The following is a 27,806-nucleotide window of genomic DNA, read 5'->3' as shown; positions in this document are numbered from 1 at the left end:
GAGAGAGAGAGAGAGAGAGAGAGGAATGATGGTGATCGTGGTGGTGTGTGAGAGAGAGAGAGAGGAATGATGGTGATGGTGTGTGAGAGAGAGAGAGAGAGAGGAATGATGGTGATGGTGTGTGTGAGAGAGAGAGAGAGAGAGAGAGAGAAGAATGATGGTGATGGTGGTGTGTGAGAGAGAGAGAGAGAGAGGAATGATGGTGATGGTGTGTGAGAGAGAGAGAGAGAGAGGAATGATGGTGATGGTGTGTGTGAGAGAGAGAGAGAGAGAGAGAGAAGAATGATGGTGATGGTGGTGTGTGAGAGAGAGAGAGAAGAATGATGGTGATGGTGGTGTGTGAGAGAGAGAGAGAAGAATGATGGTGATGGTGGTGTGAGAGAGAGAGGGGGGGAGGGAGGGAGGGTTGGTAAAGTTGATGATAATGATGGTTGTGGTGATGAGTCGGCACCACATCATGTGAGTGGATGGTTGAAAGATGGCAATTTTTATTATTATTACTAAGAATAAGAATAATTTTTCAAGAGGACTTGTAATTTTTGAATAATTCTCATTTTAATAATAATAATAATAATAATAGTAATAATAATAATAGTAATAATAATGATAATGATAATAATAATAATGATGATGATAATAATAATAATAATGATAATAATAATAATAATTTTAGTAATAATAATAATAATGATAATAATAATAATAATGATAATAATAATAATAATAATAATAATAAAAATGGTAATAATAATAATAATATTAATAATAATAATAATGGTAATAATAATAATAATAATGATAGTAATAATAATAATAATAATAAAAATGGTAATAATAATAATAATATTAATAATAATAAAAATGGTAATAATAATAATAATAATGATGATGATACTAATAATAATAATAATAATAATAATTCTATGGGAAAACTTTCTCCTTGAATAATTCCCATTTTCTTTGCAGGGATCCATCTACATTTACGGGGGTACTAAAGAAAACGGGATGAACACACGAGAATTATGGAGGTTTGAGATTGCGTCGAGGAAGTGGATCTTAATGCCAACCAACCGGCAACTTAGTCGGGCGGTTGGGGGAGGTGGGGCCCGAAGGCGTGATGGGAGGAGAGGCAGACCCAGTAGGAGAGAGAGAAGTAGCCCCAATCCTAATGCTAGTCATGAAGAAGTGCTCGGGGGAAGGAAGAGTGTTTGGAGAGAAGAGGAGGAGGAGGAGGAGGGAGAGAGAGATGGAGGAAAGAAGAGAATCAGGAGAGAGGAGGAAGAGGAGGAGGAGGAGGAGGAGGAGGGAGAGAGAAGAGAAAGAGAGGAAGAAGATGAGGAGGAGGAGAAGGAAGAGAAAGACAAAAGAGGAAGAGAGGAAGAAGAGGAGGGGGGGGGAAGAAGAGGCCCAAACACGCACACAGGGAATACGCACACGTGTGAGTCGAGCCCCGGGCCATGTGCGCCAATCGCGTGTACAGGACATGCTGCTGTGGTGGTGGAGAAGGGTCGGAAATTTATCTATCTGGTGATATTCGGCCACTCTGATAGATACAGTTACCTTAACACTGTACAGGAGTATGATCTGGGTGAGTCTATCTATCAGGCTGGTGTTATATATCTATCTGGTTATATCTGTCTATCCTTCCTTCTGTCTATCTATCTGTCTATCTCAACACAGTTCAGGAGTATGACGGGTGAGTATATCTATCTAGTTATATCTATCTATCCTTCCATCCATCTGTCTATCTATCTATCTGTCTATCTATCTATCTATCTGAGTACGGTCCAAGAGTATGACTTGGGTGAATATATCTATCTATATGGTTGTCCATCTATCTATCTATCTATCTATCTTGTTATATCCATTCTATCTATCTATCTATCTATCTATCTATCTTGTTATATCCATTCTATCTATCTATCTATCTTGTTATATCCATTCTATCTATCTATCTATCTAGTTATATCCATTCTATCTATCTATCTATCTAGTTATATCCATTCTATCCATCTATCTATCTAGTTATATCCATTCTATCTATCTGTCTGTCTTGCTATATTCATTCTATCTATCTGTCTGTCTATCTGGTTATATTCATTCTACCTACCTGTCTATATATCTATCTGGTTATATCTGTCTGTCTATCTGGTTATATCCATTACCTATCTATCTATCTATCTATGGTTATATCTATCTATCTATCTTTATATCTGTCTGTGTGTCTAACTGGTTATATCTGTCTATCAGGTTATATCCATTCTATCTATCTATCTAGTTATATCCATTCTATCTATGTCTATCTGGTTATATCCATTCTACCTGTCTGTCTATCTATCTGGTTATATCTGTCTATCTCTCTGTCTGGTTATATCCATTCTATCTATCTGTCCATCTGGTTATATCAATCAATCTATCTATCTTGTTATATCTATCTATCCATCCATCCATCCAACTGTCTGGTTATATTCATTTTATCTATCTATCTAAGTATGTTCCATGAGTATGACAGGTGAGTATATCTATCTATCTGGTTATATCTATCTATCCATCTGTCTGTCTATCTATCTATCTATCAGTATGGTCCAGGAGTGTGATTTGGGTGAGATATCTGTCTGTCTGTCTGTCTACCTACATAAGGTTATATCTATCTATCTGTCTATCTATCAGTCTATCCTGGGTAGTGATGATTCTGATAGATAGACAGGAAGATAGATACAGGCTAGGGATAATAAATGTTGATGCCAGTTCTGATAGATAGACAGATAGATAGATAGATACAGGCAAGAGATGAGGATGATGATTCTGATAGACAGATAGATAGATAGGTACAGGCTAGGGATAATAATGATGATGATGACAGATAGACAGACAGATAGATAGATACAGGCCAGGGATATTAAAATTGATGCTGATTCTGATAGATAGATAGATAGACAGGTAGATAGATAGATAAATAGATAGATACAGGGTAGGGATAATAAAAAGGCCAATTCTGATAGATAGATAGGCAGATAGATAGATGGATAGATACAGGCTAGGGATGTTGATGATGATGCTGGTTCTGATAGATAGATAGACAGGTAGATAGATAGATACAGGCTGGGGCTAATGAAAATGCTAATTCTGATAGGTAGATAGATGAATGGATAGGCTGGTAGATAGATAGATGGATGAATGGATAGATAGATGGATAGATACAGGCTAGGGGTGATAGATAGATGGATAGATACAGTCTAGAGGTGATAGATAAATGGATAGATACAGGCTAGGGGTGATAGATAGATGGATAGATACAGTTTAGGGGTGATAGATGGATAGATACAGGCTAGGGGTGATAGATGGATAGATACAGGCTAGGGGTGATAGATAGATGGATAGATACAGGCTAGGGGTGTTGATGCTGATGGTGTACGTTTCAGCCGAGGGCACGTGGACGACGGTGCGTGCGGTGGGTGCAGTGGTGGTGGGTGTGGTGGGGCACTCGGCCACCTGGGACCCCCACACCAAGCTTGTTTACGTGCACGGGGGTCTTTTGTCGAAGCAAGCCACCTCGCACGTCACTAGCGCGATGGCCGCCTACGACCCCATCTACTACAAGTGGTGAGTCTATCTATCTGCAAGGAAGAACTGATTACTGGTTATATCTATCGGTATCTATCTATCTGTTTGCCTACCTACCTGAGTAACGTTGAAAAATGAATGTGGAGAGGATGGAGAGTGAGAGACTGACGAGGAGAGTGTTTGTGAGTGAGGTGCATGTGGAGTTACATGGAGAGACAGACTGACAAATGAGGAAGTGAAGGAGCGTTGTGGTGTGGATGTGGATGTGATAGGAAGCGTTAGGAGAAACACACTGAGGTGGTTTGGCCATGTGGAGAGGATGGAGAGTGAGAGACTGACGAGGAGAGTGTATGTGAGTGAGGTGGAGGGGGGGAGAGGGAGGGGGAGGCCAAGGATGAGATGGGGGGATGGAGTGGAGGGGTATATGAGACAGGGGGGTGTGAGCTGGGAGAGGGAGGGGAAGGCCAAGGATGAGATGAAGGGATGGAGTGGAGAGGTATATGAGAGAGGGGGGTGTGAGCTGGGAGCAGGGCAGTGAAATGGCGGGGGACAGGGTGACATGGAGACGATTTGTTTGTGGCCACCCGTTACTGGGTTGTGGCATCTGACAGTAAATAGATAGATCTATTTTTATCAGCACTGGTATGTACTGTCTAACAATCTATCAGCCAGTCTATCAGTCTATCTATCTATCTATCTATCTATGCACCATCAGCAATACACACAACATTTTGTAACATTTCATCAGTCTTTGCAGTGTTTATCATTATATCTATCCTTATCTATTTTTATCTATCACTATTTCTATCTATATCTACCTGTATCCATGTTTTATCTATTTATCTACTTCTATCTATTTTTATCTTTCCATATCTGTTTTTATCTATATATATCTCTCTAATTTTATCTTTTTTCTATCTCTGTCTATCTATTTTCTATGTATATTTACCTACTTCTATCTATATTTACCTGTATCTATCTTTTATCTATCTCCAGCAGGCGGCTCATGTCTCCCGCGCCTGTCCCTGTCTTCCTCCACTCCTCCGTGCCGTCCCAGGGCCTCTGTACTGTCTATCTGTCTATCTATATCTATCTATCTATCTATCTATCTATCTGTTTAACTGTCTATCTATCTATCCATCATTATCATATTTTTATCTTTATGTACCGTGTCTATCTACCAGTCAGTCTGTCTGTCTGTCTATCTACCAGTCTGTCTATCTATCTATCTATCCATCCATCATTATCTCCACCATCAGCATTATACACAGCATTTTTTAACATTTTATCCATCTTTATCTACTTGCATCTATTTTTATCTCTTTTTATCTATCTGCGGCAGGCGTCTCATGTCTCCGGCACCTGTGCCTCGCTTCCTGCACTCCTCCGTGCTGTCCCAGGGCCTCCTCCTCATCTTCGGGGGCAACACGCATAACGACACCGCCTTCTCCTACGGCGCCAAGTGCTACAGCGCCGATTTCGTGGCCTACGACCTTGCCTGCGACGCCTGGGTTGATCTCCCCCACCCACCGGACCTCAAGGTATGCCCTCCGTGAGTTTGGGATGCTAGTCACGAAGAAGTGCTGTTGGAATGGTGTAGGAGTGTGGGATTGTTTGATATGCTCTCTCTCTCTCTCTCTCTTGGAATGCTAGTCACGAAGAAGTGCTGTTGGAATGAGGTGGGATTATAGGATTGTATAATATATTGGTCTCTCTCTCTCTTGGAATGCTAGTCACAAAGAAGTGCTGTTGGAATGAAGTGGGATTATATGATTGCTTGATATATTTCTCTCTCTCTCTCTCTCTCTCTGGACAATGACACCATTCTCTATCCATCTATCTATCTATCTATCTATCTATTGTAATTACAAGTGTTACATTAGCTACTGTTTTTTTTTTTTTACAAGAAAATATAATTCAGCCATTTTTTCTTTAATCCATGCAACTCCGACAGATCGTATGTTGAGTGAGATCGTATGGAGGTACCTAAACTATAAGGTACAAAAGCGCCGTATTGTTGTATTATCAGTAGATGAATAGTTTATCTATCTATCTATAGCCCGACGCCCTAATCCCGCGAAGGGTGGCCGCAGACAAAACACCTCCAAGTCACTGTGTCACCCACCATTTGACTCCCCTCCCCCCAACTCACCCCCCCCTTCCCTCATATACCTCTCAACTCCATCCCTCCACCTCATCCTCGGTCTTCCCCTCCCTCTCCCTCCCTCCACCTCACCTACATACACCCTCTTAGTCTTTCATTCTACATTCTCTCCACATGTCCAGACCACCTCAGTGTATTTCTCCTAGCCCCCCCAACTCACTCCCCCCTCCCTCATATACCTCTCAACTCCATCCCTCCACCTCATCCTCAGTCTACCTCTTCCTCTCCCTCCCTCCACCTCACCTACATACACCCTCTTAGTCAGTCTTTCATTCTCCATTCTCTCCACATGTCCAAACCACCTCAGTGTATTTCTCCTAATCTTCTCAACCACATCCACATCCACCCCACAACGTTCCTTCACTTCTTCATTCGTCAGCCTGTCCCTCCACGTCACTCCGAGAGAATAGCGTATGAGAGTTGGAAATGAGGTTACTGCCACCGAGTTGCTCCTCGCTTCACTTCCGCTCTAGAGGTGAAGTGAGGCAAGGGCAGGCAGGGGAGTGAGCCAGCCTGCCAACTTTCAAACGCTGATTTCTCGACTTCCTGTTTGTGTCACTTGCATCACTTCAGCAGGGGTGCCTCAATTCTGTCTGTCTATCAATCTATCTATCTAGTGTTTATGAATCAGTCTATCTATCCATCCATCTATCTATCTATCTATCTGGATCAATCTATCTAACTTGTATATCTATCTATCCACTAATTTTGAGGCTTCTATCTATCAATTTATCTATTTCATGTGGCTGTCTGTCTGGATCTATCTATCTATATATATATATCTATCTGGATCAATCTATCTAACTATTGTATAGCTATCTGTCCACTAATTTTGAGGCTTCTATTTATCAGTGTATCTATTTCAGGTGGATGTATCTCTGGATCTATCTATCTATCTGGGTCAATCTATCTGTCTGTTGTATATCTATCTATCCACTAATTATGGGGCTTCTATCTATCAATTTATCTATTTCAGGTGGCTGTATCTATCTGGATCTATCTATCTATCTATCAGTCTGGATCAATCTATCTATCTATCTATTGTATATCTATCCACTAATTTTGAGGCATCTGTCTATCCATTTATCTATTTCAGGTGGACGTGGCGCGGTATGGCCATGCATCTATCGGCACTAGTAACCAAGGAGATCTAACCATGTACATTGGAGGGGGATTTAATGGGAAGATGCTGGGCTCCCTCCTGGCCTTCCACCCTGGCAGGTAACTATCTATCTGTCTATCTATCTGTCTACCTACCTACCTACCTACCTACCAACCTTTCTTTCTGTGTAATAATAATAATAATAATAATAGCAGTAGTTGTAGTATAGTAGTTATAGTATGGTAGTAATCTGTCTATCTATCTATCTATCGCCAGACGCCTCAATCCCGTTCAGGGTGGCCACAAACAAATCGCCTCCATGTCGCCCTGTCCCCCGCCATTTCAGTGCCCTGTTCCCAACTCACCCCCCCCCCCTCTCTCATATACCTCTCCACTCCATCCCTCCAGCTCATCCTTGGCCTCCCCCTCCCTCTCCCCCCCTCCACCTCACTCACATACACTCTCTTCGTCAGTCTCTCACCCTCCATCCTCTCCACATGGCCAAACCACCTCAGTGTGTTCCTCATAACGCTTCCTATCACATCCACATCCACACCACAACGCTCCTTTATATGTGGTAGTAATAGTAATAATAATAATAATAATAACTAATAATAATAATAATTATAGTAATAATAATAATAATAGTAATAATAAGAAGAGAGTACAGTAGTATTAGTAGTAGTAGTTATTGTATGGAAATAATAATAATGGAAATAATAATAATAATAATAATAATAATAATAAAAATAATAATAATAATAATAATAATAGTAATAATAATTAAAAGAGCATAGTAATAGTAGTAGTAGTAATTATGGGAATAATGATAATAATAATAATAATCATCATCTATCTATCTATCTATAGCCCGACGCCCTAATCTCGCAAAGGGTGGCCACAGACAAAACGCCTCCAAGTCACTCTGTCACCCACCATTTGACTACCCTCCTCCCAACTCACCCCCCCCCTCCCTCATATACCTCTCAACTCCATCCCTCCACCTCATCCTCGGTCTACCCCTCCCTCTCCCTCCCTCCACCTCACCTACATACACCCTCTTAGTCAGTCTTTCATTCTCCATTCTCTCCACATGGCCAAACCACCTCAGTGTATTTCTCCTAATCTTCTCAACCACATCCACATCCACCCCACAACGTTCCTTCACTTCTTCATTCGTCAACCTGTCCCTCCACGTCACTCCACATGCTCCTCTCAAGTAACTCATTTCCACTGCTCTCACTCTTGACTTGTTCCCCTCTTGCAAGGTCCTCGCCTCGCTTCCATACATCAGGGTAGGGATCACAATACCATCATGCAGTGACTTCTTAACTTCCATACTCACCTCCCTATTTCTCATCACTGCTTTCAGTGTACCAACAACCTTTCTTCCCTGCTGTACCCTTTCACGCACTTCTTCCCCCAAAGTTCCATCCTTACTCATCACACTACCCAAGTACTTGAATGCACTCACATTCTCCATATCCTCACCATCCAACCTCACTGCACACTCTGTGACTTCATTCCTCTCAAACACCATAACTTTACTTTTGTTTACATTAACTTTCAGCTTCCTCCTCCTACACACTGTCCCAAATTCATTCACCAAACCTTGCAACTCCCATTCATCTTCACTCAACAATACTGTATCATCAGCAAACAGCAACACCGGAAGCTTCCAAATCTCACCCTCATTCATTAGGGCCACCCCCACATCCACTGCCCTACCCTGCACCTCCTTTACAACCCCATCCATATATATATTAAACAGCCATGGAGACATCACACAACCCTGTTTCAGTCCCACATTGAGATCAAAGAACTCACTCAGCTCACCATCCACTCGCACCGTAACCCTAGCTCCCTCGTACATACTCTTCACAGCACTCAACAGTTTTCCCTCCACTCCATATATTCTTAATACCTTCCACATACCTTGCCTATCTATTCTGTCATAAGCTTTCTCCAAGTCCATGAAGGCAGCATACACTTTCCTTCCCTTCTCATCATAATAATAATAATAATAATAATAATAATAATAAATAATAATAATAATAATAATAGCAGCAGCAGCAGTAGTAGTATAGTAGTTATGGTATGGTAGTATTGTAGTAATAATAATAATAATAATAATAATAATAATAATAATTACAGATGTGAGATAGCCACGAGGGAGGAGTGCTTGCTTGCGTACCCCGGCCGCAAGTGTGTCTGGAATAGGTACGTATCTATCAGTCTGTCTATCTGTGTGTGTGTGTGTGTGTGTGTGTGTGTGTGTGCTGGTGTGTATGTGTGTGTGCTGGTGTGTCTGTCTGTCTGTCTGTTTTGATGAAATGTTTGGAATTGGTATCTATCTATCTATCTATCTATGACTCCAAATTCATTTGTCTATCATTCTATCTTTCTGTCTATCTGCGTCTGTATGTATGTGTGCTGGTGTGTCTGTCCGTCTGTCTGTCTGTCTTGTGATGAAATGTGTTTGGAATTGGTGTCTATCTATCTATCCATCTATGACTCCAAGTTCATTTGTCTATCATTCTATCTTTCTATCTATCTGCATCTGTATGTATGTGTGCTGGTGTGTCTGTCTGTCTGTCTGTCTCTTTGTTGTGATGAAATGTTTGGAATTGGTATCTATCTATCTATATCTATCTATCTATGACTCCAAGTTTATTTATCATTCTATCTATCTGTTTATCTATCTAATACATCTATCTATCTCTAGGGTGCTCTCATGCTGTTAGAATAGTAGTCAGAGTATGTATCTATCTATTTATCTATCTGCCCATCTATCCATCTATCTATTATCTATTCCAGAGTGCACTGTGAAAATAATAATAGTAGTAGTAGACATTGGAATATATCTATCTATTGAACGGTGCTCTCTCTCTCTCTCTCTCTCTCTCTCAAAATAATAGTAATAATAGTAGTAGTAGTAGTAGACAAAGCAATATATCTATCTATCCATCTATCCTGTGTCTATCTATCTGTCTATCTATTGTAGGGTGCTCTCTCTCTCTCTCTCTCTCTCTCTCTCTCTCTCTCAAAATAATAGTAGTAGTAGTAGTAGACAAAGCAATATATCTATCTATCCATCAATCCTGTGTCTATCTATCTGTCTATCTATTGTAGGGTGCTCTCTCTCTCTCTCTCTCTCTCTCTCTCTCTCAAAATAATAGTAATAATAGTAGTAGTAGTAGTAGACAAAGCAATATATCTATCTATCCATCTATCCAGTGTCTATCTATCAGGCCATGTATCTATCTGTCATTTATCTATTGCAGGGTGCTCTCTCTCTCTCTCTGAAAATAATAATAATAGTAATAGTAGTAGTGTTAGTAGTAGTAGTAGAGAGAAAGCAATTATCCATCTATCCACTGTGTCTGTCTATCAGGCCATGTATCTGTCTATCGTTTATCTATCGCAGGGTGCTGTCTCGCTGCGAAAACAACGGCAATAACGACAAGAAAGCGTACGATGTCTGCCCCACGCCCTCCCCCTCACGGCAGAATTTTACGAAACTGTGCTTGGATCAGACGTCCTGCCATTCGTGCCTGGAAAACACCTACGAGTGTGTGTGGTGCGGCAACACGTGTACGCACAGCAAGTGTGTGGAGTTTGGCAAGGTATGTGTACGTTTTAATGTCTTACGTACATGGATACATACATATAAATTACATATACACCTATACGCACATGAAAATATGCTTGAAAATACGTGTGGATGTGTTTGGTGAGGGAACATGTGTACGCATAGCAAGTGTGTGGAGTTTGGCAAGGTATGTGTATGTTTAGTGTCTTACGCACACAGATACATACATATAAATTACATATACACCTATACGCACATGGAAATTTGTGGGAATACGTGTACGCATAGCAAGTGTGTGGAGTTTGGCAAGGTATGTGTATGTTTTAATGTCTTACACACATGGATACACACATGTATATTACATGTACCTCCATACGCACATGGAAATATGCTTGAAAACATGCACAGATGTGTTTGGTGTGGGAATATGTGTATGCACAGCAAGTGTGTGGAGTTTGGAAAGGTATGTGTACATTGGGATAGTTACACACATACATACATAGAAACATGAATACACACACACACACACACACACAGACACACACACACACACTATCTATCTATCTGTTTATCTATTGGTGGACTAGTAACCAAGGAGCCTGACTCTTAATATGATGCCAGTCATGAAAAGTGCTATGGAAGAGGTAGATATATATATTTTAATTTCTGTCTATCTGTCTATAGCCAGACGCCCTAATTCCGCAAAGGGTGGCCACAGACAAAACGCCTCCAAGTCACTCTGTCACCCACCATTTGACTGCCCTCCCCCCAACTCACTCCCCCCTCCCTCATATACCTCTCCACTCCATCCCTCCACCTCATCCTCGGTCTCCCCCTCCCTCTCCCTCCCTCCACCTCACCTACATACACCCTCCTAAATCTCTCAACCACATCCACATCCACACCACAACGTTCCTTCACTTCATTAAATTATTTCATAATCTGATATGACTTTATTGATTTATATATTTATCTATCAGTTCATCTGTTTATCTATCTTTATCTGTCAGTCTGTCTGTCTGTTGCTTGAATAGTAACCAAGGAGACTTAATCCCCTAACAATATCCCTATCGTTAACTCATTTATTATAACTAGTCTGCCACTAACCAGTTTCTCTCTCTCTCTCTCTCTCTCGTCATCTCCTAACCCTTCAGTTCTTATCATTTTGCTAGTCCAACAACCTCACCCTTGTCTTGTTAACCAATTTACCGTAACTACGCATTTATTAACCAATTCATTGGTACTACAGAAACATAAATAATGTTGTCTCTTTACTACGCAGGGTGTGGCCAGCAGCGAAGGGTTTGAAGATAACTTACAATCGTTTGGCAAGCCTAACGACCTTTCCCCTTGGTTGTTAAGTAATTTATCGTAGCCAATAACTCACTCATCCCTTCTTCGTGCCTACGCTAATTATTTTTCATTGCTACGCAGGGTGTGGCCAGCAGCGACGCCTGTGAGGACAGCGTACGATCGTTCTGCAAGATCTTGGCTACGTGTCCTCTGTGTCGTTCGGATCCGCGGTGTGACTGGGTGGACATGGGCTGCAACCCCGCCCAGAACCGCACCACCCTCACCCCGGACCACGAGGGCCAGCCTGGGGCCGGCCTTGGGGAAGGGGAGGATCCTGTGGCCCCCTCGGTGGCTCCTATAGACCCCAGGGAGGAGGGGTCAGGGCCCCCCGCTGCCACCAGGGCCTGTGAGAAAACATGTTCACAGAGAGAGACCTGTTCTGAATGTACAGAGGTGGGTTGATTATTATTATTATTATTATTATTACTATTATCTGTCTATCTATCTATTGCCAGACACCTCAATTCCGTTTGGGGTGGCCTCAAACAAATCGCCTCCACGTCGCCCTGTCCCTCGCCATTTCACTGCCCTGCTCCTAACTCACACCCCCCTCTCTCATATACCTCTCCACTCCATCCCTTCATCTCATCCTCGGCCTCCCCCTCCCTCTCCCCCCCTCCACCTCACTCACACACACTCTCTTCGTCAGTCTCTCACCCTCCATCCTCTCCACATGGCCAAACCACCTCAGTGTGTTCCTCCTAACGCTTCCTATCACATCCACATCCACACCACAACGCTCCTTTATATCCTCATTCGTCAGCCTGTCTCTCCATGTGACTCCACAGGCTCCTCTTAAATGATTATTATATTATTATTATTATTATTGTTATTATTATTATTACTATTATTGTTATTATTATTATTATTATTATTGTGTGTTATGACTGAATTATTATTACTATTATTGTTATTATTATTATTATTATTATTATTATTATTTTGTGGTATTTTAGATGTGAAGTCAGCATTTTATAAATTACATGTTTCTGTCTCTTGATGTATGTCATATGCAGGGATTTTACAATAATAATAATTATAATGATGATAATAATAATTGTGTATTCATTCATCTGTCTGTTACCATCCATGTATCTGTCTATCCATCCATCTATCTATCCTTGTATGTCTATCCATCCATCCATCTATCTATCTATCTGCTTCCCTGCCTATCTTTTTACATACCCTTTCTATTCATACCTACCTATCCATCTATCTATCTGTCTATCTATCACAGCAGTCATGTATGTAATAGTAATGATAATAGATTTTCTTTTATCTATCCATCCATCTGTCTATCTGTCTGTCCGCTCATATATTTATCTATCACAGGGCTCATATACGCCAAAAACATTCACCATGTTCTGTAGCTTCACATAAACGTATCCGATAGAGTCAATGGGCCACGCTTCCATTCGCTCATCATTCAAGCCCCCGGAATCCTGGCTCTATCTGATATGCCAAAAACATTCACCACGTTCTGTAGCTTCACATAAACGTATCCGATAGATACTATTATCATTACTACTACTACTACTACTACTGTTATTATTGCTCCTACTATTATTACTACTACTACTACCACTACTACTATAGTTGCAGCGCACGACTCTGGGATTGTCATTATCGTACCCTGGCAACCTACCATTCAAAAGTGCGTCCCATTTTTATCATATTATACACGAATCATATTATTATGCACGAATATATTATACACGAATATTATTATACACCAACATATTATACACGAATTATATTATGCATGAATATTATTATACACCAACATATTATACACGAATTATATTATGCACGAATATTATTATACACCAACATATTATACACGAATGGAGGGATGGGGTGGAGAGGTATATGAGAGAGGGGGGTGTGAGTTGGGAGCAGGGCAGTGAAATGGCGGGGGACAGGGCGACTTGGAGGTGATTTGTTTGTGGCCACCCCAAACGGGATTGAGGCGTCTGGCAACAGATAGATAGATAGATAGAATATTATACACGAATATTATACACGAATCACATGTGTCTCATATCATACACGAAATCAGACGCACTTTTGAATGGTAGGTTGCCAGGGTACGATAATAACACCCTCAGAGTCGTGCACAGCGACTATAATCATAATAATAATCATAATGCCTGTAATATTAATTTGAAGGAGGAAGGAAGCGAGGTAGGCCAAGGAGAAGGTGGAGAGATATGGTGGATGAATGTGTGAGGAAGAGAGGTTTGGAAGTCGGTGAGGCTAGGGGACTGACAAGAGATCGAGCTGGCTGGATGAATGTTGTGAGAAGTGCATGATCAGGGATTTGGCACCCCTTTTTAATGTGGCAGCGTCCGGATTAACTCTGTCGGATACGTTTATGTGAAGCTACAGAACGCGGTGAATGTTTTTGGCATATCAGATAGAGACAGGATTCCGGGGGCTTGAATGATGAGTGAATGGAAGCGTGGCCCATTGACTCAATCGGATACGTTTATGTGAAGCTGCAGAACGTGGTGAATGTTTTTGGTGTATCCGATACAGCCAGGATTCCGGGGGCTTGAATGATGAGTGAATGGAAGCATGACACATTGGATTGGGCAAATTTGGGCTGTCTGGACATTGCTACTCCTCACCCTGCCGTAGGGTGGGAAAGGAGGTCTGGATGATGATGATGATGATGATGATGTAGTGATAGTGAAATTTTTCCATTTAATATTTCTATCAGTCTATCTATCTACTGGTATATATCTATCAACTTGTCTATGTCTTCCATCTATCAGTGTCCATTTATCTATCTGCGGCAGGGTTCGTGTATGTGGTGCTACAACCAGCGCCGATGTGTCAACAACAACGCCTACCTTGTCAGCTTCCCCTACGGCCAGTGTCGGGAGTGGACCACCGAGGCCAAGCGCTGTGTGGAACCGGAGGGTGAGAGAGAGAAAGAGAGAGATAAGGGTAGGGTGGCAGTGATGATGATGATAATGAGAGAGTGATAAGGAGAAAGAGGGGGAGAGGGGGGGTAGGGTGATGATTATGATGGTGGGCAACAGAATCCAAGTAAATGCAGATAAAACAAAAGTGATGATATCTAGGGTTGGTGGCGGTACTGTCAAAGACGAGGGAGAGTGGCCATGTGCAGTTTGCCACAAGGGCGTGGGAAGTAATTCCATCTTGTGCGGTGTGTGTGATAAATGGGTGCATAAGAGATGTAGTGGTATTAGAGGTAGACTGCAAGATAATGCAGTGTTTGTGATAAATGGGTGCATAAGAGATGTAGTGGTATTAGAGGTAGACTGCAAGATAATGCAGTGTTTGTGATAAGTGGGTGCATAAGAGATGTAGTGGTATTAGAGGTAGACTGCAAGATAATGCAGTGTTTGTGATAAATGGGTGCATAAGAGATGTAGTGGTATTAGAGGTAGACTGCAAGATAATGCAGTGTTTGTGATAAGTGGGTGCATAAGAGATGTAGTGGTATTAGAGGTAGACTGCAAGATAATGCAGTGTTTGTGATAAGTGGGTGCATAAGAGATGTAGTGGTATTAGAGGTAGACTGCAAGATAATGCAGTGTTTGTGATAAATGGGTGCATAAGAGATGTAGTGGTATTAGAGGTAGACTGCAAGATAATGCAGTGTTTGTGATAAGTCGGTGCATAAGAGATGTAGTGGTATTAGAGGTAGACTGCGAGATAATGCTGATTTTATGTGTACAGCATGTCGGGGAGAGCAGGTGGAGATTGTCAGACGTGAAAGGATTGAACTTGCTGGTGAATCTCTTCAGTGTGTGGAAGAGTTTTGTTATTTGGGAGACATGCTGTGTGCTGGAGGTGGTGCTGGAGCAGCTCTGTGGCTAGGGTGAGAAGTGGTTGGAAGAAGTTAAGGGAGCTCTTTCCTCTCCTGACATTGAGAGGACACTCCCTACGTGCTAAGGGGTCTTTGTATGCAGCATGTGTTAGGAATGTAATGCTGTATGGTAGTGAGACCTGGGCAGTAAAGGAGGAAGATATTCGCCGGCTCAGACGTACAGAAATGACAATGATTAGGTGGATGTGCAGTGCGTCCTTGAGTGCAAGGCCTGGAGGGGCTGGGTTTACGATGGAAGAGTTGAGAGGTAGGATGGGACTGGAGTGTATTGGTGTTGTGATGAGGAGGGGTAGACTGAGATGGTTTGGGTATGTGGAGAGGATGGGGGATGATAATTGGGTGCAGAAAGTGAGAAGTGTTAATGTTGGGGGTGGGGTAGTGAGAGGAAGACCGAAAAAGACCTGGGATGAGGTCATTGAGTGTGACCTCAGGGACAAGGGACTCAATAGGGAGGCTGCCAGAGATTGAGCAGCGTGGAGAGCTGCCATTAGGTGACCAAGGGCAATGCATGCAAGCATGTTGGAGCCTTTATAAATGAAACGAGAAAGCTGGCGTACATGCATAGGAAGGGAGAGAGAGAGAGAGCGGGGTGGTGGTGGTGGGTGATGATGATGATGGCTAACAGATTTGAAGCCAAGTGTGCAGCCAGAGGGGGAGTAGATAGATAGATGGAGATAGATATAGAGAGAGGGGGGTAGGGAGGTAGTGGTGGTAGCATTATAGATAGATAGATACAGACAGTGAAAGTTGTATTAGGTCAGCTTACTGTATGTATGTATGTTAATAATAAGGATGATGATGATGATAATAATAGTAATAATAATGATGATGATAATAATAAAATTATAATAATAATGATAAGATTTTTAATATTATTGAGTGACAAGCCAAATGGTTTCCTGTAAGCCAAGAAACCATTTACTACGCTGGGTGGTAACCATATAACCAAACCATACGTGTTCCCTACATGTCAACAAGTGGGTTGGTGGAGGGTTAGTGCCCCTCCCTGTAAAACAAATAACTCAAAGTCAAATGGCCACCCCTTATGGGATTGTTGCGTCTGGCAATAGATAGATAGATAGATTATTATTTTTATTATTATTGATAGTCGCAGGAGTAGTAGTAGTAGCACTGCTGCTACTACTACTACCACTACTACTACTACTCCCACCACCACTACTACTCCCACCACCACCACCACTACAGGAGTCAGCCGCTGCAGCCTGCACCAGACGTGCGTGGAGTGCCAGTCTGACGTGGCGTGTGGCTGGTGCGACGATGGCCTGGGTGGGGGGGTGGGGGTGTGCCTGGAGGGGGGGCAGCGTGGCCCCCTCAGCCCCACCACGGGGGCCCTGCAGCTGCACCGGTGCCCTGTGTCCAGGTGGTTCTTTACTGGCTGCCCAGGTGAGGCCCACAACCATCACTGTTACAACACACTCCCTAATTGGACAGTGAGGAGAAGAGTAAGAATAATAATAATAATAATGCTGATAATGATAACAGTAATGATAATAATAGTAATAATAATTATAATAAAAATAATAATAACAATGTTTCATTACATTCCCTAAGTTTAAAAATGATGAGAGTAGTAATAGTAATAATAATGTTGTTGATAATAATAATAATAATAATAATAATGATAATATTGTATCACTTCATAATTTCAATAATGGTAATAATAATAATAGTAATAATAATAATAATAATTTTCCATTTCATTCCCTAATTATGATAATGATAAAAATTTTAATAGTAATTATGGTGATAATAATAATAATGAGGATGATGATGGTGACGGATGATTTGGGAGTTTTGAGAGAGAGAGAGAGAGAGAGAGAGAGAGAGAGGAGGGTAATGAAAGTACAGTAATTAATAATAATGATAGTGATGATGGTAGGGCATTTTTGGGGTGGTATGGATCTCCTTGGTTACTAGTCAAAAAGATGCTAGTCACGAAGAAGTGCTGTTTTCCACTGTGTAGAGAGAGAGAGAGAGAGGTGAAGGGGAAGCAATGAAAGTGATAAATAATAATAATATTGATAGTGATGATGGTATTGCATTTTGGGGGGAGGGGTATGAGTCTCCTTGGTTACTGGTCAAAAGCGATGCTAGTCACGAAGAAGTGCCCCTTTCCAGCGTGCAATTGCAACGGACACAGCCGGTGCAACAACGCCAGTCAGTGCCTGCAGCCGTGTTCCAATAACACACTGGGCTCCAACTGCCAGTACTGCATCGAGAAGTTCTTCGGAAAACCCATCAACGGAGGACTCTGCAAACGTAAGCTAGCTCACTCTCACTCTAATTCTCTCCCTTTCTCTCTGTCTCTCATTCTCTCCCTTTCTCTCTATCTCTCATTCTCTCCCTTTCTCTCTAGCTCTCATTCTCTCCCTTTCTCTTTAGCTCTCATTCTCTCCCTTTCTCTCTAGCTCTCATTCTCTCCCTTTCTATCTTTCATTTGCCTAATTTCACTTTTTCTCATGATTTTTCTTCAATAAATTCTTCGTAAAACCCATCAACAGAGGACTGCACACGTAAGCTAGCTCACTCTCACTCTAATTCTCTCCCTTTCTCTCTTGTATACTAGCTCACTCTCTTACTAGCTCTAATTCTGTCTCTTTTTCCCTTTACCTCTCCTGATTTTTCTTCAATAAATTCTTTGGAAATCCCATTAATGGAGGACTCTGCAAATGTAAGCTAGCTCACTTTCGTACTGGCTCTAATTCTCTCCCTTTCTCTCTTTTACTAGCTTTAATTCTCTCCCTTTCTCTCGTCTTCCTATCTTTCAATCTCTCCTAATTTTTCTTCAATAAATTCTTCTGAAAACCCATCATCAAAGGACTCTGCAAATGTAAGCTAGCTCACTCTATTACTAGCTCTAATTCTCTCCCTTTTTTAGCTCACTTTCTTACTAGCTCTAATTTTCCCCCTTTCTTTCTTCCACCTAACTTTCTTTCTCTCTCTCTCTCTCTCTCTCTCTCTCTCTATCTCCTGATTTTTCTTCAATAAGTTCTTTGGAAATCCCATCAACAGAAGACTGTGCAAATGTAAGCTAGCTCACTTTCTTCTATCTATCTATCTATTCCCGGACGCCTCTGTCCCATAAGGGGTGGCCACAAACAAATCACCTCCATGTCGCCCTGTCTCTCACCATTTCACTGCCCTGCTCCCAGCTCACACCCCCCTCCCTCTCATATACCCCTCCACTCCATCCCTCCACCTCATCCTCGGCCTCCTTCTCCACCTCACTCACATACACTCTCCTTGTTAGTCTCACTTTTTATCACCACACCACAATGCTCCTTCTCTTCCTCATTTGTCAGTCTGTGTATGTATATGTATGTATACACCAATCTCTGTGTGTACATCCATGTGTACCCTGTTCCTGTGTATGCTTTCATGTGCATTTTCTCCATGCAGCTTGCCAGTGAACCTGTGTGTACTTCCATGTGTACCCTCTTCCCTGTGTATGTTTTCATGTGCATTTTCTCCATAATTATTTGTGTGTACCTCCATGTGTACCCTGCTCCCTGTTTGTGTTTTCATGTGTGTTTTCTCCATAATTATTTGTGTGTACCTCCATGTGTACCCTGCTCCCTGTGTATGTTTTCATGTGCATTTTCTCCATAATCCATGTGTGTGTACCTCCATGTGTACCCTGCTCCCTGTGTGTGTTTTCATGTGTGTTTTCTCCTTGCATCGTGCTAATGTAATCTGTGTGTACCTCCATGTGTACCCTGCTCCCTGTGTATGTTTTCATGTGTGTTTTCTCCTTGCACTGTGCTAATGTAATCTGTGTATACCTCCATGTGTACCCTGCTCCGTGTATGTTTTCATGTGCGTTTTCTTGCAGCGTGCCAATGTAATGCACACACAGACACTTGTAACAGAGAGGAGATTATGTACGCATGTTGATATATGTATGTCTGTGTGTACCTCAGTCACCATGTATGTTCTGTGTGTACATAGGACTTCATGTGTGTTTTCATGTACATATCCTCTTTGCTGGCATTTGTAACAGACAGGAAGAGTGTGTGTGTATCTCTGTGTATACCTTTGAGTCTGTGTGTGTGTGTGTGTGTGTGTGTGTGTTTCCTGGTGCACATATGACTTCATGTGCATTTTCTGGTTACAGCATGCCAGTGTAATGAGCACGGAGATAGGAATATTATGTGCGTATGTCTGTCCGTGTGTACCTTTGAGTCTGTGTGTATGTGTCTCCCTGTGTACATATGACTTCATGTGCATTTTCTGGTTACATCCTGCCAATGTAACGAGCATGGAGACAGGAAGATTGTGTGCGTATTTCTATCTGTGTGTATCTGAGTCTGTGTGTATTTGCCTGTGTATGTATGACTTCATGTGCGTTTTCTGGTTACAGCCTGCCAGTGTAATGAGTGTGGAGACAGGAATATGATGTGTGTACAGTATTTCTATGTGTGTGTGTGTGAGTGTGTGTTTCCCTGTGTACGTATGACATCATGTGCGTTTTCTGGTTACAGCATGTCAATGTAATGAGCATGGAGACAGGAAGATTATGTGCGTATTTCTATCTGTGTGTACCTTTGAGTTTGTGTGCGTGTCCCTGTGTACGTATGACTTCATGTGCGTTTTCTGGTTCCAGCCTGCCAGTGTAACGAGCACGGGGACACCTGTAACCGTGAGACCGGTCGCTGTAACTGCCACACTAAGGGCGTGACCGGTGACCACTGTGAGAGGTGCGACACTCAGAACAACTATGTGGGAGAACCACTGCAAGGCTCCTGCTTCTGTGAGTATATCTATCAGTCTATCAGGGTGGTCGTGTGTGTGTGTGGCTTTCTATCTATCTGTCAGGGTGGTTCTCTCTCTCTCTCTCTCTCAGGGTGGTGGTATGTGTGTCTGTCTGTCTATCTGTCAGGGTGTGTGTGTGTCTGTCTGTCTGTCTGTCTGTCTGTCTGTCTGTCTCTCTCTCTCTCTCTCACTGTGTATATATGTTTGTATATATCTATCTATCTATCTATCTATCAGGGTGGTTGTGTATGTATGTGGCTGTCTATCTGTCTATCTATCTATCTATCTATCTGTCAGTGGCTATCTATCTACATTTGGCTATCTATCTATCTGTCTATTTTCCTATCTCTCAGTACTACCTATTGTATCTGCCTCTATCTATCAGGGCAAGTATGTATCTATCAGGCTATTTATCTATCCAACTGTCTATCTATCTCATTCTCTGTTTATTGATCTGTGTTTACTCCTGTCTATCTGGCTATCTGTCTATCAGTCAATCTTTCTGTCTATCTATACCCATCATCAAGGATTGTTTTTCTATCTATCTGTCTATCTATCTATCTGTCTATCTATCTGTATAACTGTTATGGAACTTTGATTCTTTGAGGTGTGTCTGATATTATTATTATTATTATTATTATTATTATTATTTTTACTACTACTGTACTACTACTACTACTATTATTATTATTATTATTATTGTTATTATTATTATTATTACTACTACTACTACTACTATTATTATTATTATTATTATTATTATTATTATTATTACTGCTACTACTACTACTACTACTACTATTATTATTATTATTATTATTATTACTACTACTACTACTACTACTACTAGTTATTATTATTATTATTATTATTATTATTATTATTATTATTATTATTATTATTATTATTATTATTATTATTATTATTATTATTATTTACTACTACTACTACTACTACTACTACAGCACTCCTATTATTATTATTGTTATTATTATTATTACAGTATTATTATTATTATTATTATTATTATTATTATTATTATTATTATTACTGTCATTTAATATCACTAAATCTTTATTATAACTACTACTATCATTATTATTATTATCTATCTATCTATCTCTTTCAGATGACCTACAGATAGACTATCAATTCACTTTTAATCTATCGAAAATTGAAGATCGACATATACGCCAGATCAACTTCTTCAACGTCCCCACCAAGACCGACGTGGACACCGATTTTGACATCTTCTGCTCCAAGGACACCAAGATTAAGATATCCGCCAAGACCAGTAGGTACCATCCACTCACCTGATATAGTGATAGAGTAGATAGATAAAGAGATAGATAGCTAGAGAGAGAGAGAGAGACATGAATTTAGATAGATTTTGACATCTTCTGCTCCAAGGACACCAAGATTAAGATATCTGCCAAGACCAGTAGGTACCATCCACTCACCTGATATAGTGATAGAGTAGATAGATAAAGAGATAGATAGCTAGAGAGAGAGAGAGACATGAATTTAGATAGATTTTGACATCTTCTGCTCCAAGGACACCAAGATTAAGATATCTGCCAAGACCAGTAGGTACCATCCACTCACCTGATGTAGTGGTAGATTGGATAGATAGATAGAGAGAGAGAGAGAGGAATTTAGATAGATAGATTTTGACGTCTGCTCCAAGGACACCAAGATTAAGATATCCGCCAAGACTAGTAGGGACCATCCACTCACCTGATGTAGTGATAGATTGGATAGATAGAGAGAAAGAGAGATAGATGAATATAGATAGATTTTGACATCTTCTGCTCCAAGGACACCAAGATTAAGATATCCGCCAAGACCAGTAGGTACCATCCACTCACCTGATGTAGTGATAGATTGATTGAGTAGATAGATAGATAGATAGAGATGTATATAGATAGGTAGAGTTTAACATTAGCTACAAGGATACTAATTATTAAGATATCCACCAAGACCAGTAGGTGCCATCCACTCACCTGATGTAGTGATAGAGTGATTGAGTAGATAGATAGGTAGATTTTTGACATGTTCTCCAAGGATACCACATTTAAGATATCCACCAAGACCAGTAGGTACCATCCACTCACCTGATGTAGCGATAGAGTGATTGAGTAGATAGATAGATAGATAGAGATGTATATAGATAGGTAGAGTTTAACTTTAGCTACAAGGATACTAATTATTAAGATATCCACCTAGACTAGTAGGTACCATCTACTCACCTGATGTAGCAATAGAGTGATTGAGTAGATAGATAGATAGAGATGTATATAGATAGGTAGAGTTTAACATTAGCTACAAGGATATTAATTATTAAGATATCCACCAAGGCCAGTAGGTACCATCCACTCACCTGATGTAGTGGTAGAGTGATTGATAGATAGATAGGTAGATTTTGACATGTGATCAAGGATGCTATGATTCAGCTATCCGCCAAGACCAGTAGGTACCATCCACTCACCTGATGTAGCGATAGATTGATTGGATAGACAGGTAGATAGATTTTGACATCTTCTGCTCTAAGGACACCAAGATTAAGATATCCGCCAAGACCAGTAGGTGCCATCCACTCACCTGATGTAGTGATATGGATTGATAGATACTGTAGATGCAAAAACAGATCAAAACAACATTAATATTGAGTCACTTTATTTCTCTGTCTATGTAGTAGGTACCATCCATTCACCTGATGTAGCGATAGATTGAATGGATTGATAGATAGTGTAGATGCAGAAATAGATTAAAACAACATTAATATTGATTCACCTTTTTGCTCTGTCTATCTGGTAGGTACCATCCATTCACATGATGTAGCAGTAGATTTATTGGATGGAAAGACTGATAGACACAGGTTTAAATGTGATTTATATTGATTTTCTGTCTATCTACCTGTTTTTCTATCCAAGAGGTACCATCCACTCACCTGATATGATCGATATATTGGGTGTATAGATAGATAGACAATAGAGAGACCAGGCTAGGGATAATAATAATAATGATAGATATATTGGGTGTATAGATAGATAGACCAAATAGATAGATAAATAGATAGGCAGACAGATATAGATAGATAGATTGGTAGACAGACAGATATGTAGGCAGACAGACAGATAGATAGACATATAGACAGACAGATGGATATAGAATGGTAGATAGACAGATAGATAGACACTCAGATAGATAGATAGAGATAGATATATATCCTGTATTTACCTTTTTTGATGGATAGATAGATAGACAGACAGACAGATTGACACACATAGATATAGATAGATAGATAAATAGACAGATAGATGTATTTCCTGTATTCATTTTCCTTTTTCGATGGATAGATAGATAGACAGATGGATAGCCTCTGTTTAATTCATTCTCCTTATTTTGCAACACAGCTGGCAGTCATGAGAGTTGGATAGATAGATAGATTGATAGACAGAGAGATAGATAGATAGACAGACAGACAGACAGCCTGCGTTTAATTCATCCCCCATGTTTTTCCACACAGCTGGCAGTCATGAGAGTTGGATAGATAGATTGATAGACAGAGATAGATAGTTAGATAGGCAGGTAGATAGACAGACAGACAGACAGCCTGCGTTTAATTCATGCCCCATGTTTTTCCACACAGCTGGCAGCCACGAGAGTTGGATCATACGCAACTTCACCGGCAAGCGCATCAAACGCCGCTTCTCCGCCTCCGAGTACGCGTTTGGCTCCGCCGACAACAACACCACCTTCCACGTTTACGTTTACAACTTCACGCCGCCCATAGAGATTGTCGTGTCCTTCTCCCAACACCCCAAGCTGGACCTGATTCAGTTCTTCTCCATCTTCTCGCTGTGAGTGCGTCTATTTTTATCTATCTGAACCCCTGTCTATCTATCTGAACCACTGTCTATCTATCTGAACCTCTGTCTATCTATCTGAACCTCTGTCTGTCTATCTGAACCTCAGTCTATCTATCTGAACCTCCATCTCTATCTATCTGAACCCCTGTCTATCTGTCTGAACCCCTGTCTATCTATCTGAACCTCTGTCTATCTGAACCTCCATCTCTATCTGTCTGAACCTCTGTCTATCTATTTAACTTCTGTATATCTATCTGAACCTCTGTGTATCTATCTGAACCCCTGTCTGTCTATCTGAACCTGTCTATCTATCTGAACCCCTGTCTGTCTATCTATCTGAACCTGTCTATCTATCTGAACCTCTGTCTGTCTATCTGAACCTGTCTATCTATCTGAACCCCTGTCTGTCTATCTGAACCTCTGTCTATCTATCTGAACCTGTCTGTCTATCTGAACCCCTGTCTGTCTATCTATCTGAACCTCTGTCTGTCTATCTGAACCCCTGTCTATCTATCTGAACCTCTGTCTGTCTCTCTGAACCCCTGTGTCTATCTATCTGAACCCCTGTCTGTCTATCTATCTGAACCCCTGTCTGTCTATCTATCTGAACCTCTGTCTGTCTATCTGAACCTGTCTATCTATCTGAACCTCTGTCTGTCTATCTGAACCTCTGTCTGTCTATCTGAACCTCTGTCTGTCTATCTGAACCACTGTCTATCTATCTGAACCTGTCTATCTATCTGAACCCTGTCTGTCTATCTGAACCCCTGTCTGTCTATCTGAACCTCTGTATCTATCTGAACCTCTGTCTGTCTATCTGAACCTCCATCTTAATTTATCTGAACCCCTGTCTGTCTATCTGAACCTGTCTATCTATCTGAACCTGTCTATCTATCTGAACCTCTGTCAATCTGAACCTGTCTATCTATCTGAACCACTGTCTATCTATCTGAACCTGTCTATCTATCTGAACCTCTGTCTATCTATCTGAACCTCTGTCTGTCTATCTGAACCTCTGTCTGTCTATCTGAACCTGTCTATCTATCTGAACCTGTCTATCTATCTGAACCTGTCTATCTATCTGAACCTCTGTCTATCTATCTGAACCACTGTCTATCTATCTGAACCTCTGTCTATCTATCTGAACCTCTGTCTATCTATCTGAACCCCTGTCTATCTATCAGAACCTCTGTCTATCTATCTGAACCCCTGTCTAGGTATCTATCTATCTGTCATTCAGTTCTTCTCCATCTTCTCGCTGTGAGTGCATCTATTTTTATCTATCTAAGCCCCTGTCTATCTGTCTGAACCTCTCTCTAGCTATCTATCTCACTATCTATCTATCTATCTATCTATCTATCTGTCTCATTCAGTTCCCCATCTTCTTGCTGTGCGTCTATCAGTCTGTCTGTTTATCTATCGGAGCATTTATCTATCTATCAGAGCCTCTGTCTATCTGTCAGAGCCTCTATCTATCCACCAGAGCCTCTGTCTATCTATCAGGACCTCTCTGTCTATCTATCTGTCTATTGAATTTCTATCTATTGGAACCCATCTATCTATCAGTGCCTCTGTCTATCTATTGGAACCTTTATTTATCTATCAGTCTCATTCTAGTTGTCTGTCTCATCATCCAGGTAGCTATCTATCTATCCTGCCTCTCCTAGTTAGTCTCTGCTCTTTCTCTTGATATTGTCCCTGAGTATCTATTTCTGTCTATCTTCTGGCTGTCATTCCTCTCTCTCTCTCTCTCTCTTTCTCTTCCTCTGGCTCTCTCTCTTTCTCTGTCTGTCTGTCTGTCTGTCTGTCTGTCTCTCTCTCTCTCTAACTTTACCCTGCCCATAAAGATCATTGTCTCTCTCCTTCCCTAAGCTATCTATCTATCCAACCATCCATCTATCTATCTATCTGACTATCTAATCTATATCTATTGCCGTGTCTTTCTCCCAACACCCTAAGCTCTCACTCTATCTGTCTATCTATCTGTCTAGCTGTCAATCCATCCATTTTTCTATCTATCTAATCTATATCTATTGCCATGTCTTTCTCCCAACACCCTAAGCTGTCTATCTATCTATCTGTCTAGCTGTCAATCCATCCATCTGTCTATCTATCTAATCTATCTATCTATCGTGTCTCTCTCCCAGCACCCTAAGCTGGTTTTTCTATCTATCTATCTGGCTGTCAGCACCTCAATCTATCTCTCCATCTATCTATCTATCTGTTGTTCTTTTTCCCAGCTCTTCTAGTCAGTCTCTCACTCCATCCTCTCGCTGTGAGTGTATCTATTGGTCTATCTATCAGGCTGTCTGTCTCTTGGAGCCTCTGTCTATCTATCTCACTATCTATCCTTCCTCTCCTTGTCAGTCTCTCTGTTTCTCTTCATACTATCACTGTGACCTTATGTATCTATCTGTTTATCTATCTATCTGTTTCTATCTCTTTAAACTAGTAACCAAGGAGATTATGCCCAGTTCCCTATCTATCCATCAACCTATCTACTTACTGAGTTTATCTATCTTTGTTTCTATCTATTTATATAAGTCTATCTATCTGAATTTTTATCTGAGAGAGAGAGAGAGAGTTATAAAAATTGAGAGTAATAATAATAATAATAATAATAATAATTTCTCATCAGTCTGTCCATCCATCTGTCTGTCTATCTATCTGTCTATCTATCTGCCTACCTACCTACCTACTTTCCTTCCATCCTATCTATCTATGTATGTATCTAATAATCTGTCAGCCAATCTATCTATCTATCTATAATAATGTACCAGTCTATCAGTCAGTCTATCTATCTACCTATTTATCTGTCTGCCTATCTGTCCATCCATGTATATAATAATCTACATATCTATCAATCTGTCTATCTATCTATGTCTCTATCTAAAAAAACCTATCTATCAGTCTATCAATCTGTGTGTATCTAATCTACCTATCTATCAGTCTATCAATCTGTGTTTATCTGATCTACCTATTAGTCTATCTGTCTATCTATCAATCTGTCTATCTATCAACCTATCAGTCTGTTTATCTCTATCTATCCATCCATCTATCTATCTATAATTTTTCAGTGTGCCAGCTAGGGATTTCAAAAATGATGATGATGATATTTCTCTCTCTTTTTCAGGTGTTTTTTGATCCTGCTGACACTGGCCGCTATATTGTGGAAGATTAAACAGAAATACGACATATATACCAGGAGACAGGTATGCTGTTCGTGTTATTATTATTATTGTTATTATTATTATTACTGTATTATTATTATTATTGTTATTATTATTATTGTTATTATTATTATTATTATTACTATTATTATTATTATTATTATTATTATTTTAGGTGATTGGCCACCCCTTATGGGATTAAGGCATCCGGCAATAGATAGATACCATAGATAGATTATCTATCCATCCATCATCCAATCCTGTGTTGCCCCATGAGGAGCGTAGGAGCCCGGGGCTAGGCAAGTTGGTCCTGACATTTAAGATGAGAGTGACCAGCCTCACTCATCCCTGAGT

General features: G+C 40.7%; 1 protein-coding gene across 1 annotated transcript in view; it reads left to right on the top strand.

Moving 5' to 3' along the window:
- Positions 1-27,806, top strand: part of dsd (attractin-like protein dsd) — a 64,915-nt gene that overhangs the window by 25,553 nt on the left and 11,556 nt on the right. The window contains exons 7-21 of the mRNA XM_080276917.1: positions 967-1,153; positions 1,253-1,588; positions 3,423-3,603; positions 4,907-5,105; positions 6,825-6,949; positions 8,985-9,050; positions 10,258-10,456; positions 11,857-12,168; positions 14,577-14,700; positions 16,844-17,041; positions 17,777-17,917; positions 20,262-20,408; positions 21,540-21,704; positions 24,063-24,273; positions 27,416-27,494. Of these exons, the coding sequence (XP_080133043.1) occupies positions 967-1,153; positions 1,253-1,588; positions 3,423-3,603; positions 4,907-5,105; positions 6,825-6,949; positions 8,985-9,050; positions 10,258-10,456; positions 11,857-12,168; positions 14,577-14,700; positions 16,844-17,041; positions 17,777-17,917; positions 20,262-20,408; positions 21,540-21,704; positions 24,063-24,273; positions 27,416-27,494 (2,670 nt within the window). The remainder of the gene's footprint in view (positions 1-966; positions 1,154-1,252; positions 1,589-3,422; positions 3,604-4,906; positions 5,106-6,824; positions 6,950-8,984; positions 9,051-10,257; positions 10,457-11,856; positions 12,169-14,576; positions 14,701-16,843; positions 17,042-17,776; positions 17,918-20,261; positions 20,409-21,539; positions 21,705-24,062; positions 24,274-27,415; positions 27,495-27,806) is intronic.

This window comes from Coenobita brevimanus, chromosome 8 (assembly GCF_032717465.1).
Source record: "Coenobita brevimanus isolate Jiangsu-jjx chromosome 8, ASM3271746v2, whole genome shotgun sequence".
Taxonomy (NCBI): Eukaryota; Metazoa; Arthropoda; class Malacostraca; order Decapoda; family Coenobitidae; genus Coenobita; species Coenobita brevimanus.
The sequence above is the reverse complement of the archived record's forward strand: the minus strand, read 5'-3'. Positions and strand labels throughout refer to the sequence as shown.